The sequence below is a fragment of the Thyridium curvatum genome (assembly GCF_004353045.1).
Source record: "Thyridium curvatum strain D216 chromosome Unknown NODE_70_length_221790_cov_84.609339, whole genome shotgun sequence".
NCBI lineage: Eukaryota > Fungi > Ascomycota > Sordariomycetes > Thyridiales > Thyridiaceae > Thyridium > Thyridium curvatum.
In genome coordinates, this window is record NW_022156825.1 from 129045 (window position 1) to 142533 (window position 13489).

The following is a 13489-nucleotide window of genomic DNA, read 5'->3' on the forward strand; positions in this document are numbered from 1 at the left end:
GGCTCTCCTACCCGTTGGGCTGGAGAACATTTCTGATAGTCCAAGTGCCCGCCAAATGTACAAGTACTCGAACAGTCTCTGGCCCGGATATTTCGAGGTACCTGTCACCAACCTTGCCAGGTGATCGAGGCCAGCTACATCTGTGCACCGAGCAATCAAGACCCATCCGTAGTCACATACGGGCATACTTGTACAGCCAGTCTGTCTGTCTTTACCACGCTCTATGGACTATACTACATACATGGATGTGTCTCTCGATCTCGTCGACCTCGCGACGGCACTCGCAACACCCCTGCGCAGCTCAGACCAACCCGGGACCAAATCGTCCCATCTCTCTCTTTCTTGCACGTGCGTGCAAGCCGTGCTTTGACCGGATTCTTAAAACCTGGGTGCAACACATCTACGAATTTGAAGTACACACACGCATCCGGCATAACAAGCTGCCCCTGCTATCTAGCTGCCTGAAAACTGCCCATCACCGTTGCCCTCAAGGACCAGAACTGGAGGAGGTTCTCGCTGGGTGATAGGCCCCGGACGCCTGTTGAATGGGAGTCAGTGCTCCGGGAACACCTTGATCTATTCATTCCGTTGATCTTCGACGCTGGCTTGCGCCACCAAACCACTCCCTTCTTCTAGTAACCAACATGGGACTGGAGCTCCGGCGGTACTTGCTTCGAGAGAAGACGTATTTGGGCGTCTTCTCGACAGCGACAGCCGTAACGTCGCCTCCTTCATTTGCGATGCAGACCGCCCAGCCACCGTGCTCCTTTATCCTATTATCCGCACGTGGTCAAGACGACCATGGAATCTTCCACCCGGTCTTCTCTGTGCCGTCGATCCAATCCGGGGTCCTTGTCGCTGATTCGCTTTTTAACCTTTGCTCGCTTACCGTGTACGTACTATCATTCCTTTTGTTAAGACACAAAAGGCTCTGTATTAGACTACAACTGCTACATTCTCTTGTCCACCTGCTTTGAACAGTCGCGGGCTCGTTTCCCCGTCTCAGCGATGGCAACCATGGGTTGTGTTCCAATTCAGATACGGTGCAGCAAAGGTGTGGTAAGGCCAGCTTTTCGCTTCCAAGCCCATTTTGTGCGACCCGCCTACCAGGCGCAGACGTTTGTTATGAGGCTCTTCGACAGAATGAGTGCCCAAAGATACAGGACCGAGTTGGGCAGGCAGTACGATGCCCAAGAGATAGCAATACCGACTATTGCATGCCACAGCCGCACACCCATGAAATAAAAGGACCGCTACAAACCCAGGCACATGAGGCAAGGCCTCGGGCCGCACAAATACCTGTCCCTATGTCATGAACAGGCAATAGCAGAAACCCAATTTCATCCCTGGCTGCGTATCAAAACCCATCAATACGAGGGCACATAATCAGCGGGACACTTGCGAGAGGCATCACGTATGTTGGAGCAATCAACGTCAACAGGTATCTATGTACATGGTCATATCCCATACCGAAGTTTTATCACGCCCCCCTTTGCCATGGGGGTAGTGTCTTTATCAAAGCAGCCTCACCCCGTACAATGCGCCTTGGAAACCGGTCAAACAAATCGACGCGCCTCCTGCCCTTCCCGCTTCAGTCCTCCTCCTCCGCCTCAAAGCCTTCTGCCCGCGCCTCTTCCACCGCCTCCTCTGCGTCTTCATCGCCTTCGCCAGTGACGACGGGTCCCTCGCCATCCTCCTCGCCGATCGGCCCCAGGCTCTGCACAGCCGCCGCGGCCTCCTCCGGGAGGCCCCTCTCGGCACGCAGCTGGCCAAGCTTAGTGTTCGTCATCTCAAACACGAATTGGCCCAGGTGCTCCACGCCTTCCATGACCGCCTCGCCAGGGATCACATCTGGCTGTTCGGCCAGGATCCTCTCGGACGGCCACATCTCACCCGTGGTGAGGGTAAGTTTGTCCGACCTCTGTAGCAACAGCTCGAAAGCTTGACGGAGTTCGTAGCATGTCTCAAACACCTGACGGCGTCCAAGAATGTACAGGCCAAGACGAGCCCGGGAGAGTGCCACGGTCAGACGGCGAATGTCACGGAGATAGCCGACTCGGGACGTGCGGGTAAGGGAAAGAATGATGTCTGTTGCAGTGGTTAGTGAACACATGGCCAAACAACCCCCCGAGGCAAATGTGTACTTACAATCATTCTGCTCGCCCTGAAACTTGTCGACCGTTGTGACTATCTTTGGCAGACCGAAAATAGGGCTCTTCGCACACCTGTGTGCCAATACATCCTTGATCAGAGCTCGTTGGCCAGCGTAGGTCGCGAGGATACTGATTTTGGACGCCGGGTAGCCTAGCAACCGCATGTATTGGTAGATCGCTACTGCGTACTCTGCTTCGCCGAGATTCTGAATGAAGTGCGGCGTCGGCTCCGTCTCTCCCTTGCCTTTGTAGTCAGGCACATCAATAAACTGATAGTCGTACTTGAAGCCGGCATTGGCCGTCAAGAACTCGGGTGCACTCTCTACGTGTGGCAAGTTGCCCAGCGTCGGGTAGCGCCACTGGTAGAGACTTGCAATGGATGGTCGAGCACGACCTTGCTGGTCCAGGGTGATTGTTGGCACGCCAAGTCGCACGAGGCGTGAGAATAGTGACTGCTCTAGGTTTGCGTAGTGTCTGAAAGCGAGGTTCTGAATGACTGGCGAGTTCTGGAAGTGATCTCCGCAGAGAACAATCCTTTGCAGCGACACCTGCCCGTTCTTGGGTTTCTGCATCGCCAACGGGATGAAGTTCTCGACCTCGGTGATCTGCGCAGCTTCCTCCATAACCACATTGTCGTAATGGAAGCCAAGAGATGCAATCTCGCCTCGGCGCATTGCCGCATGAGTTGAGGTCATGGCGATAATGCGTGCCTCGTTTGTAAGGAGATAGTTGGCTTTGTCCTTTTCGCGACGCAGAATTTCGAAGGGCAGAACATCCGCGAGCTCCGAGAAGATTTTAGCAATGTGACGATAGCAGCCATTAGCTATTTCTAAGACAGAGTCGCGGTCTGCTTCCGGGGGGAAAAGAGGCTGCGGTGCGTTCGAAAAGTAGGTGTGGAAAGGAAAAGCCTCCACCACCTGCTGTGCTGAAAGATCTTCTGACTTGGTAGACTCCGTGAATTTCGTCCAGGTGGGCTCAATGTACACTGAGTTGAAGTACCCAGCTGTCTCGGCTGAGTTGCCATGCGCACCAGGAGCACCGATGCTTGCAGCGAGGCGGTTGACTTCCTGTAGATACTTGTCACGGTTCTCCAGGAAAGACTCTACTCGGCCATGCTTGCTGAAGTTTCCTTGGGCATCCAGTTCCTCCTCGCCGTGTCCAAGACGAAGAAGATGGCGCTCGTCGATGTCAAGAGCGATAATCTTTGCAAACAGCTGATTCAAAGCCTGGTTGCTGTGTGCGATCAGGAGTGTCCGCTGGTCCGGGAAGTTGTGATAGATGTTATTGATGATCTGAGTAGCGACATCGGTCTTGCCCGTGCCTGGGGGACCAACAATGACGGTCAAACCGGGCTGGGTGCCAGACATGATGGCCTCGACCTGAGCGGCTGTGAACCGCACAGAGTTAACCTTTGGTGCATCTACCGGATACGGTCCATTGTTTGGTGGCTTGTACGTGGACACTTGCAGCGTCTCAACTTCAGCGATGAGGGCTGGCTCGGCGTCTCTCCTCCGCTTCTTGGATGTCTTGGCTGGGGCTTCCTCGGCCGGCCGATCGACTTGTTCCAGAACATACGGGGGGCCGAAACTCCCAGTAACGTCATCGCTTGGCTCAATGATTTTGCCAGGCAGGCTCTCGATGAGGTGCTGCCAGTCGAGGAACGTATCCCGGAAGTCAATTTTCTTCAAACGGTTAGGAAGGTGCTTATATGTAGCGCCAGCTGGGTCTCCGTAGCCCAAGAAAACCTCGTGAAGCCAAGGTGCAAGAGGTACCTCGGAGAGGGCGAGATTTCGGATGGACTCTAGTACAGGCTTAAAGTTGTTCTCTCGCCCGGTGCGACGAAGGACGACATTGACGCCTTCATAGACGTTGGCCTTGCCAGGAGGGGCGTTGTCCGTGTCCTTCTTATACATCTTGGGATCCAGTTTTAGCTGGATTTTTCTTGTTGAGCTGCGAGAGCGCCCATCAAAATACGCGGTGGGATCTCTAATTGCGCGTCCAGAGTCATCTGACACTTGGATAACCTCTGCTGTACGGACAGCAACCAGACCCATCCGCTGAGCCTCAGTGACTGGACCACCACCGTTTGCCGAGGCCTTCTTCCTGGAACCGTCTACAGACAAGAGGAAGACCGTGTCTTCCGGCCTCAATGATTCCCATTCCCGGCGAACATTGTCCGCGAGGCGCCGTAGGTCGATGCTGATCTCGGCCTTGACGGCCGATGGCTTATCGTCTCCCACAGTGGCTGGCATGACCTCCAAGACCGTGGGTCGCGAGATTGGGAGGGCCATCTTGGAGAATCCAGAAAAGATAGTTTCTCCGGATTTTCTCGACTCGGGGTTCAACCTCCTGAGAGCACTCTCCACATCCTGCCTAATGCTATAGAACGATTCGCATCGATATAGTATCAAGGCACGCCACAGAAAGTCTCCAACAGACAGGTATTGTAGGTTCAACTTTGGAAGTGCCAGTGGATGGCTTCCATCATAGCTGTCCGTCCGGAGAAGGCTCTGCTCTAGAAGACTCTCCTCGGTAGGCAGGATGTCTAGGTCCCGGGCAGATTCCTGGAAGGTTTTCCTCCGCTCGAAGGTAGTGAGAAGCACCTCCATAAGGAATCTACGGTCGATGCCCAACTTGAGAGATTCCGGATACTTGGTCCTCAGATGAAGAAGATCTAGGAGCCTCTCCAGTTCGGCATCCGTCAAAGGCTCAAGAAGATTCTCTAGCTCTCCCCGATGGTCGATGGCTCCGTAATTTGATAGGGCCAACACTGTTAATTTCTCTTTGAAATTTTTCAATGCTGTACGTTGCAGAGCCGCCAGGTTCGCGCAATGTCGATCGTAGGCTTCGGTGCGACTGTATTGCACACCAGTCTGGTCGTCAATAGTGAAGTGGGTATAATGCCTCAGGAGCGAGTGAAGATCACGGAGAAGAGCGTTGTCTTCGTCGTTGAACATGGATGACAGACTCAAAGCTGGTAGAATGTTGAGATCTTGCAACAAGGTGTTGACATATCGTCGAGTGGGCAATTGACTTTGTAGGTCTGTCAAGAACTCCACAAAGCGCTCACAGTAGAGAACAGCATCTGAATCGGCGTTTTCGATGTTGATCAGATCCAAGAAAGCAAGTACCAGGCTGTAGATCCAGGACCTCTCGAATCGTAGTCGAACCTTCGTTAGCTCATCCGCGGCATCATACCGCTTTCCGGCCGCCCTCCAGGCTTTCCGTAGATGGGTGTTGCCTTCCAACTGGGCATCACGTTTGGCCTCGGAGCAGAGATTATGCCATATCGATATGGACACCAAGGGCGCGCATTCCTTGCGCACAATAGCGCAGTCCAAGCTCTGGAAGGCGTAGATGATGAAGCACAGAATCTGTGTCCGGATGGCCAAAGACAGTGTATTATCCAGGCTCATGGAGAGAATGCGACGGAACAGGGATGAGAACTCGGTCGGTCGATCGTTGAAGATATCCCAGGTATCCAGTCGTTCCCTTCTCTTCACATTCATCATAAGGACCAGGAGAAGGACATGATGATTCGTTGCATCCTCGGTATATCCGGGCCAGAGGTAGCTATGCTTATGTTAGTGCAACCCGTCGCGCGAAGCTGATGAGATACAGGACGAGCGCGCCGCTTACCTTTCCAGCAATTGCAAGCTCTCCAGTGCGGCTAATGACTTGAACTGAAATCCATCTTTCTCCAGCGAGTCCCAAATCTCGGTCTTCAGCACCTCGTTCTTGACTTTGACCTTGGTGCTCCGTTTCGTCGTCTTGAGCCAGTGCTGCTTGGCAAGCTGCGCAAACTCGACATCCTCGTCGACAGCGGTGGGAAGGGGTTTCGCAGCAGTCGTCTTGGGCTGCGACGCCCCAGCGCTTCTCAGCTTCTTCTTGGCCGGCATCGCTGTTGTGATATCGCGTGCTGAGAAGCGATACAATGCAGTTTGTCGCGCGTCACGGCAGCTTCATGCACTCTCGCCTGCACGACACGCTCTCAAGCTCCTAAATTTTGATGGCAAGTGTGGCTGACTCTTTGGAGTGGCTTGCCCAACCAGGATCTTCTCAGCCTTGCATGTGCCCCACATAAATGTATGAGTGTATAAAGACCACAGTGCCTGTACCTGAGTGGATCCCGAAATCCGCCCGGATGCAAGGTCCAAGCTCGTCTCTCATCAATAGTTACGACAGCCTTGAAGGCCTATTGTTGCGAAGCCGGGTCTGTTCTGTCACAGTCTGCGCTCTTCCCTTTGAGCACCAACATTTATCAAAATTCATTCTTACCGAAACAGTTGTAGCGCTCTTCACCAACAGCCTCTTGCATGGCTTCCCGTTAAAATCGAACTTCGCCCAAGACCAAGGGCCTCTCGCTCTGCCTTCCTCCAAAGCTACACGTGCAGGACAATCGCCCAAAATGCCGTCACTCGAACCCCACGAAGATGGCGTCCCTGCTGTCGCGAGCTTCCAGACCCTCCTCTGGGATCTCCTCGCGCGAGCCGAGTTAGTCAAACCGGCCACCAAGCTCACGCCAGCGCTCAACAAGGCCGACTTCGAAGATCTACTAGGTCGACTCGGATCGATATTTCAAGCTGTCGAGTCGAAGGGTCCTGGCGGAAGCGATGATCTAAAGAAGAATAGGCAATTTGCTATTGTTGAGACGGCTGTCCGCGATGTTTTTGGCAGGCTGATAGTGAGTCTTGCCCAGCCCAGACCTCGCAAATGTCTGAGTGCTAATCAGCTCCAGTCAACCACTTCGATTGAGTCGCCGGCATTCGTCAAAGTCTGGAATCTATTCGACATTCTTCTGATACTCGGCGAGAACGGTGAATGCGACTCAAACCTACTATTGTGGCTCACAGAAGAGCTATTCGAGAGCCAAACGATCAAAGGTTGTGAGGAGGTCCTTCATTATCTTGAGTCGCGCAGGCAGCGGATAATTGCAGGGAATTTCTCATCGAAAAAGCTCGTAATTCTGCGAGCGTGCAACGAGCTCTTGCGTCGCCTGTCGAGGGCCAAGGATCCAACGGTCTGTGGCAGGGTCTTCATTTTCATGTTCCAATGCTTTCCGCTTGGCGACAAAAGCTCCGTCAACCTTCGTGGAGAGTTTCATACCGAAAACGAAACGACCTTTGACAATGAAATACCCGAAGGTGCTGCAACTCCAGAGAGAATGGACGTCGACGCCCCAGCCGAGGAAACGAAGGCGTCAGACGCCAGCAGGTCGAAGAAGGAGTCGTCGCAAAAGGCAGAGCCCAAAGCTCTCAAGCCTAGCGAGCTATACAGAGTATTCTGGTCATTACAAGAGAGTTTCAGCCAGCCTAAGAAGCTTTTCGACCAGACACAGTTTGCTGCGTTCAAGACTGGCATGGAGGCCACCATGACAGCCTTCAAGCAGATTGCCAACGAGCATCAGACCGCCAGTAAGCAGGGCGAAGAAAGCAAGCGAAAGCTCAAGCGCAAGCGCGACGATGAAATGAGCGGCAGCGACGAAAACTATAATCCCAAGTACCTGACTAGTCGGGACCTGTTCGAACTCGAAGTAAGTACTCTCAGGAAGATCATCATACTGTAGCAGCTCCTCACAATCAGCAGACAAGCGATCTTACGTTCAGGCGGTACTTTCTCGTTCAAGCACTCATCCTGATGGACTTTCTCCTATCCCTCACGGCCGAGGCGAAGGAGAAGCTTTTGGCGCCGAGTGGCAAGCCACTTAATAAGTCCGTGATGTACTCTGAACAGTTCCTTGGCGAGGAGGACACCGTTTGGGTCACCAAGATGAAGCTAGATATCACGGACCACATTAAGACAAGGACAAGTGATGGCGCGTACTTCCTGAGAATGGTCGACACCATCCTTGCCCGCGACAGAAACTGGGTCCGTTGGAAAATCGAGTCCTGCCCTCCCATCGAAATGGAGGCCGTTACACCCGAGAACTTCTCCGAGGCCAAGGACCAGGCCCGCCGCGCAACGACGAGCAAGCGTCTGCGGCCGCTGCCCATGGGTTCTATGTCGCTGGACTTCATGAAGGACGAGGACGAGGACGCGGAGCTCGAGCGGCTCAGGGCGGAGGAGCGGTACGCGCTGCCGGACCTGGAGCACTACAAGGACGCCATCGCGCGCGACGACTTCAACATCGAGATGCCCAAAGATAACGAAGAGAAGGCCCGCGCCGAGGCGACCAAAGCGAGCAAGACGTGGCGGGCACTGCGGATTGCGAGCAGGTTCAAGATGGCGACGTTTGACCGCATCGAGGACGACAACAAGATTGACATCATCTTTGCCAAGCCGGGCGAGGAGGAACAAGGCGCGGACGCGGGCGAGGCCGCCGATCTGCCCGAGGACCAAAGGCCACTCGTCATCACGGGGCCAACGGGGTCGGACTATGCATCGCTCGCCAAGATGCTCGTCGAGAAAAGTCCTGGTGTCTACCAAGCGGTGGTGCAACACACCACCAAACCGCAGCAGGAGGGCGAGACGTACCACTACGTCGACTCGAGCACGTTCAACATGATGCTCGACGGCGACAAGTTCCTCGAGTTCAGGGACGTCGACGGCGTCATGTACGGCACGAGCCAGAGCATGGTTTATAAGATTGGCGACGCGGGGAAGGTGGCCGTCCTGGCGCTCAGCACAGAGGTAAGACAGAGTCAACCCGCCTTTTCCTTGTTACAGTTTACTAACGGCCTTTTCTCGTTTGCAGAGCGTTGAGCAGGCCAAGGGCATGAGCTTTGACGCGCGGTACGTGTTCGTCGAGCCATCGTGCGCGGAGGATCTGGAGGCCCGGGTCAAGGAGGGCGGCACGGTCACCGAGGCACAGCTGCCGGGGGTATTGGCTGCCGCCAAGAAGGAGATAGAGCAGGCCAGGGGTGCAGATGCGGGCGGCTACGACAAGTTCATAACACACGATGGCGACCTCGAGGCCACTTTCTCGACGCTCGACGCCTTTGTTTATGACCGAGAAGCCGAGCCCGAGGGCAAGGGCGTCGAGGTGGCCCAGAATGGGGAGCCGTCTGGTGGCGACAAGACTGTAGAGCAGCCTGCGGCGTCAGATGTGCCCATGACAGACGCGGCAGTGACTGAGGGAGCAGGAGGAGCGAATGGGGTGGAAGCTGGGTCTTGAAGAGGTTGTTGATAACTCCATGTGTAATCCAAGACGTGGCTTGACTGTATGATCGAATTAGATACCCCTATTGAAGCCGTTTGATATACACCGACAGACTCTGCGAATACGCTAAGATGTTGCTGGGAGGTCCCAACTGTCTACGATTATTCTGGGATGTGTCAGTCAAAGTATGTAGCTAAACAGCAAGAAAGGATCCGCAGGTTAAGTGGCAGCGGACACAATCCCATGCTGATGCAGTCACATCTGCGTCCCGAGGAGCCTAGTCTGTCCGGAAACGAGAAGCTTGCGCTGCCCTTCCGTGTCTATAGCGCCAGTCTGCACTCTTTGGGTGTTGAAGCGGGACGCCCTACTGAGCATAGCCACGTGAATGGGACGGGAGCCCCGTTTGTTAGAAAGGTAATGTGCTCATAGCCTAAAGAGAGCCGAGTGCCTCTGATACCATTTCCCATTTCCCAATTTAAGACCTTGGCCTCTTTTACCTGCAGATCATCAATGCTGCCCTTGTCGAATTCAGCGCGCCCGATAGCATCGTCTTTGTCAGATCGACTCCCGGTGGGCCACACCAAGGACACCGGATGCTTCTACATTTCACTTGGTAGGATGGAAGAAAGCACATACGTGCTCTAAGCCCGGGAAGGGTCTTCACCCCGTCTTCTGTCAAATCTCAGACGAGCCAACAAGCTGCCGAGAAACTTAGTCAATCCCTGGGGCCTTTCAAGACGGTACGTCCATATCATGTGCTAGGCTTACCGTTTGCTGATTGAGGGGGCCTTCATCTGGGTCTCGCTCGACGGTGCCATCTCATCTACGCTCTCCGGATTAGAGGGGTATTTTGAGATGATCTGAGATGCATGCCGCCTAGAGAGAGCATGTTCCTCAGCAGGTGTGGGCTGGACAGGCTCTAGGTTCTCTCGGGTCTCAACCATTTGTCTTTTAAACGTGTGCGCTCGGGGCAAGCGAGGGACGATCTCGCCAAAGACGATCTCTCTTGGTACCCGCCGGATAAGCTGCGGGCGAGCTTCATCATCGGCACTGGGATCCTGCGGCTTTGGAGGCTCTGGAACTGAATCCGAGGGCTTCGGCGCGGCCGCACCCTCGGCAGAAGCGGGGCTCGTCGGTGCGTCTAAGGACTCCGCATCCGGCGCGGGTGGATCTCCCCCGAAAGTCTTCCGGACCTTCGGTATGATGGTCTATACAATCTCGAGCTCAGTCAGTATTGCGGCATTGCTAGATGACAATAATACAGCTAAGAGCTTCACTCAGGGGGGTGGGTATCCTGCCTTGAAAGAAATGTGGAGATCCTGGTCCACATCCATGATCGCCGCGGCGTTGTTGTACTCGTGGCGGAAGTTTGGAGCACCGAAGATGGTTGTAAGCTGCCGGTTTGAAAAGAATTCGTATCCGGGTTCAACAACTTGCTTGGAGCGCACGATGAGATCCATGTCATGCTTCTGCAAGAAGCTGCTCACAACGTCCGGCCCGAAAACCCACGATCGGCAGGTCTGGCGATCTTCTACGTTTACTGACCATCCCTTGACATCTTTATCTGGATTGGCGCAGACAAGGTCACAGAGGAGCCCAGAATAGGGTATCTGTCTGTAATTAGTGCCTACCTCCAGCTACGATACTGAGGTTCTTGGGCTTCTGGGCTGGTCTTGATGGCACCTACATCTGTGGGTCGCTGAATGTCTCGAATCTGCTGCAAGGAATCGAGGTCCGGGCTTAGACCACCATTCATACAGAAAATCCTTTCGTCGATGATAGCGGCCACCGGCATGGAGTCGAAATTGGCGTTGAAAACTCTCCATAAATCAGCATCGTACTGCCTAGTGCACTCGGCATATAAGCCAGAGTTGCGGTTCATCCGGGCGCACTCGTGGTTGCCTCGAAGAAGGAAGAAGTTCTTGGGGTATTTGATCTTGTAGGCTAGGAGGAGGCAGATCGTCTGGATACTTAGCGGACCGAAGTCGACGTAGTTTCCCAGAAAGAGATAATTGGCGGTCGGCGGGAAGCCAACGTACACGAATATTTTCAGGAGGTCGTAGAATTGGCCGTGAATACTACCGCACAACTATCTCAGTTAGTGAGTGGGTGATGTGTTATACGATTTCAAACTACTTTGGAGTACCTGCCTTGATAGGAGCTTCCAGCTCTAGTAGCATGGGCTGCTCCATGAAGACCTCCAGAGACTTTGCAATGAGCCAGCGTATCTCCGACTCAAGGAGGTGGCGCGTCCCTCCCTGGCGATATCTCCCCCAGGCTAGGAGTCGCTCAATAATATTATTCAGGTCTGGAGAAATGGCATCGGAATTAGGTGGTGATGCTCCTTTGGCCGGCCCCGGGAGAGCACTTCCGGTTGATACACCAAGAGAATGACCATCAATCTTCTTCGTCTGAGCTTCTCGAGAGCAGTGGCCGATCTTCGCTCTCCAAGTCACTGTCGTCGTGCTCAGCCTCGTCGTCCACGGTCTGCGGCACCACGTAAAGTGACACTTCTCGAAGATGCTTGCCCACATGCTTATAGTAGGCCGTACTGTCTGTCTGATACTGTGCTCCGCAGAAGGCGCACGACGATGCTGAAGGAGGTTGCGCTGTCCGATGCGAAACTTCGTGACTTGCCCACATCCCGCTTTTGGTGTAGGGCCTGAGGTGGGCGACAGGACACGCTTCAACCGTACAGACGTAGGGCATAAGATCCCGGAAGACATGTTTCCTAGGCCTGTTAGGCACATGCCATACAGGGTAGTGATTCAGGGACATAATTACCTCCAGTCCAGTTTTGTGACTCCGTCCTCTGCATCACTCGGTAACAGACCCTCTAAACAAATGGAACATTCTATGATGCCGTCTCTTGCCTCAGGCTTTGGCGGTACTCGCGGCCGTCCTTGAGAGATCGCCGAGGCGGCTGTCGAGAATGTAGCGAAGGTTGCCTCGGACTCATTATCAGGAAAATCGACAGGCGACTTCGACCATGATTGCTTCCGAGACCCTATCGAGAAGACAGAGGGTGGAGGGACCGAAGACTTGGTAGTATCCGTGACGACACGCGGATCCGTGTTGGAGAAGAGACTTTCAGTTGTGTTGTCGGCCTCTGGCTCTCCGAGTCGATCATTCACAGGTTTTGTCGGAGCCTGGCAGATCGGAGGACATTCGTTTCAGCCAGGCGCTCTACAAGATACTTTGGCAGCTCCTCAAAGCGATCCCGCAGTCTTCTGCAATGTATGAGAGCTTCTTCACTGGAAACGTCAAATTGTTCTTGTTTGCTAGACGCCTCTGTCTCTTCTTGTTCGAGATGGACGTCGAGGGCTGGCTGTTCCAAGACGGAGCAGAGGTCTAGGAGGCAGTCAATGTAGACCGCGATCTCGTCCAGTATCTCTGCTGCCCCATATTCGGATGTGTCTGATATTGAGAATGCGTCTTCATCTGGGGTCTCGATTGAATCGTCATCTTCGTCACGAAGTAAGGATTCCGCAGCGTCCAGCAATCGCTTCAAATCATCGCAGTGCTCGCCGACTTCCTTGAGAGCTCCGCCCGAATCTCTCGAGAGACACTGGAGCACCGATGTCCCAAGCCTGAGCAACAGGGTCAGGACCTCATCGTGAAGCTCCTTGGCGTGCGCTAGGGTGTCATCCAAATCGCCGTCCAAGACGGAGAGGCCTTGACCCCAGAGAAAAAAGCGCTCAAGCTCATTTCGCGAATTCCGTGTTGTTCCAGATTTTGTACAGAGAGGGCCTTTGGGCAGACAACTCATCGAGCGGTGTATGGTGAGGAATAGCTTTGCGATGAAACCGCCACTCTTCGAAGAGACGGGATCTGGAAGCCATCGTTCGACGTCGTGGCGGCTGAGGAGCGAAAGGGACATGATTCGGAGGAGACAACCAAGATGATCGAGATGCAGCCTTGAGATCTGACCTCAAAGAAATTCGATGTGAAGCTCATGATCCTCGATAAGTAACCCCGCCACATGCTCAGCCCTTTGCGCAGGGCAGTCTTCCCGACCAACCATCGTCGAATGCACATCGACATCGGTACGTCCTAATTGTTATTTCAAGACCTCAGGATAGTGACCTCGCAATCTCTATAAATGAAGATGCTTACCTTCTTCCGTAGAACCCCAGGTCCTGAACACTGAGTCCTTGCTTGCTTGCCTATACCTCTGTCTCTTCGCTCCTCGCTCCTGACATCTCCTCACCCGATCTGCTTCTATTTGTGTTCCTAC

At 53.9% G+C, this 13489-nt stretch overlaps 3 protein-coding genes across 3 annotated transcripts; 1 reads left to right on the plus strand and 2 right to left on the minus strand.

Moving 5' to 3' along the window:
- Window positions 1-1591: 1591 nt before the first annotated feature.
- E0L32_009565 (uncharacterized protein) lies at window positions 1592-6052 on the minus strand (the record flags this gene model as incomplete). Its single annotated transcript, XM_031144544.1, has 3 exons — window positions 1592-2088; window positions 2149-5726; window positions 5793-6052. 3 exons carry the CDS (start codon window positions 6050-6052, stop codon window positions 1592-1594), a joined length of 4335 nt encoding a protein of 1444 aa, XP_030990697.1.
- A 509-nt stretch (window positions 6053-6561) lies between these two features.
- Window positions 6562-9267, plus strand: E0L32_009566 (uncharacterized protein; the record flags this gene model as incomplete). Its single annotated transcript, XM_031144545.1, has 4 exons — window positions 6562-6837; window positions 6892-7686; window positions 7737-8783; window positions 8848-9267. The coding sequence occupies 4 exons, from the start codon at window positions 6562-6564 to the stop codon at window positions 9265-9267; spliced, it is 2538 nt and encodes an 845-aa protein (XP_030990698.1).
- A 749-nt stretch (window positions 9268-10016) lies between these two features.
- On the minus strand, window positions 10017-13132 carry E0L32_009567 (uncharacterized protein; the record flags this gene model as incomplete). Its single annotated transcript, XM_031144546.1, has 5 exons — window positions 10017-10460; window positions 10940-11341; window positions 11953-11983; window positions 12037-12339; window positions 12387-13132. The coding sequence occupies 5 exons, from the start codon at window positions 13130-13132 to the stop codon at window positions 10017-10019; spliced, it is 1926 nt and encodes a 641-aa protein (XP_030990699.1).
- Window positions 13133-13489: the final 357 nt, after the last annotated feature.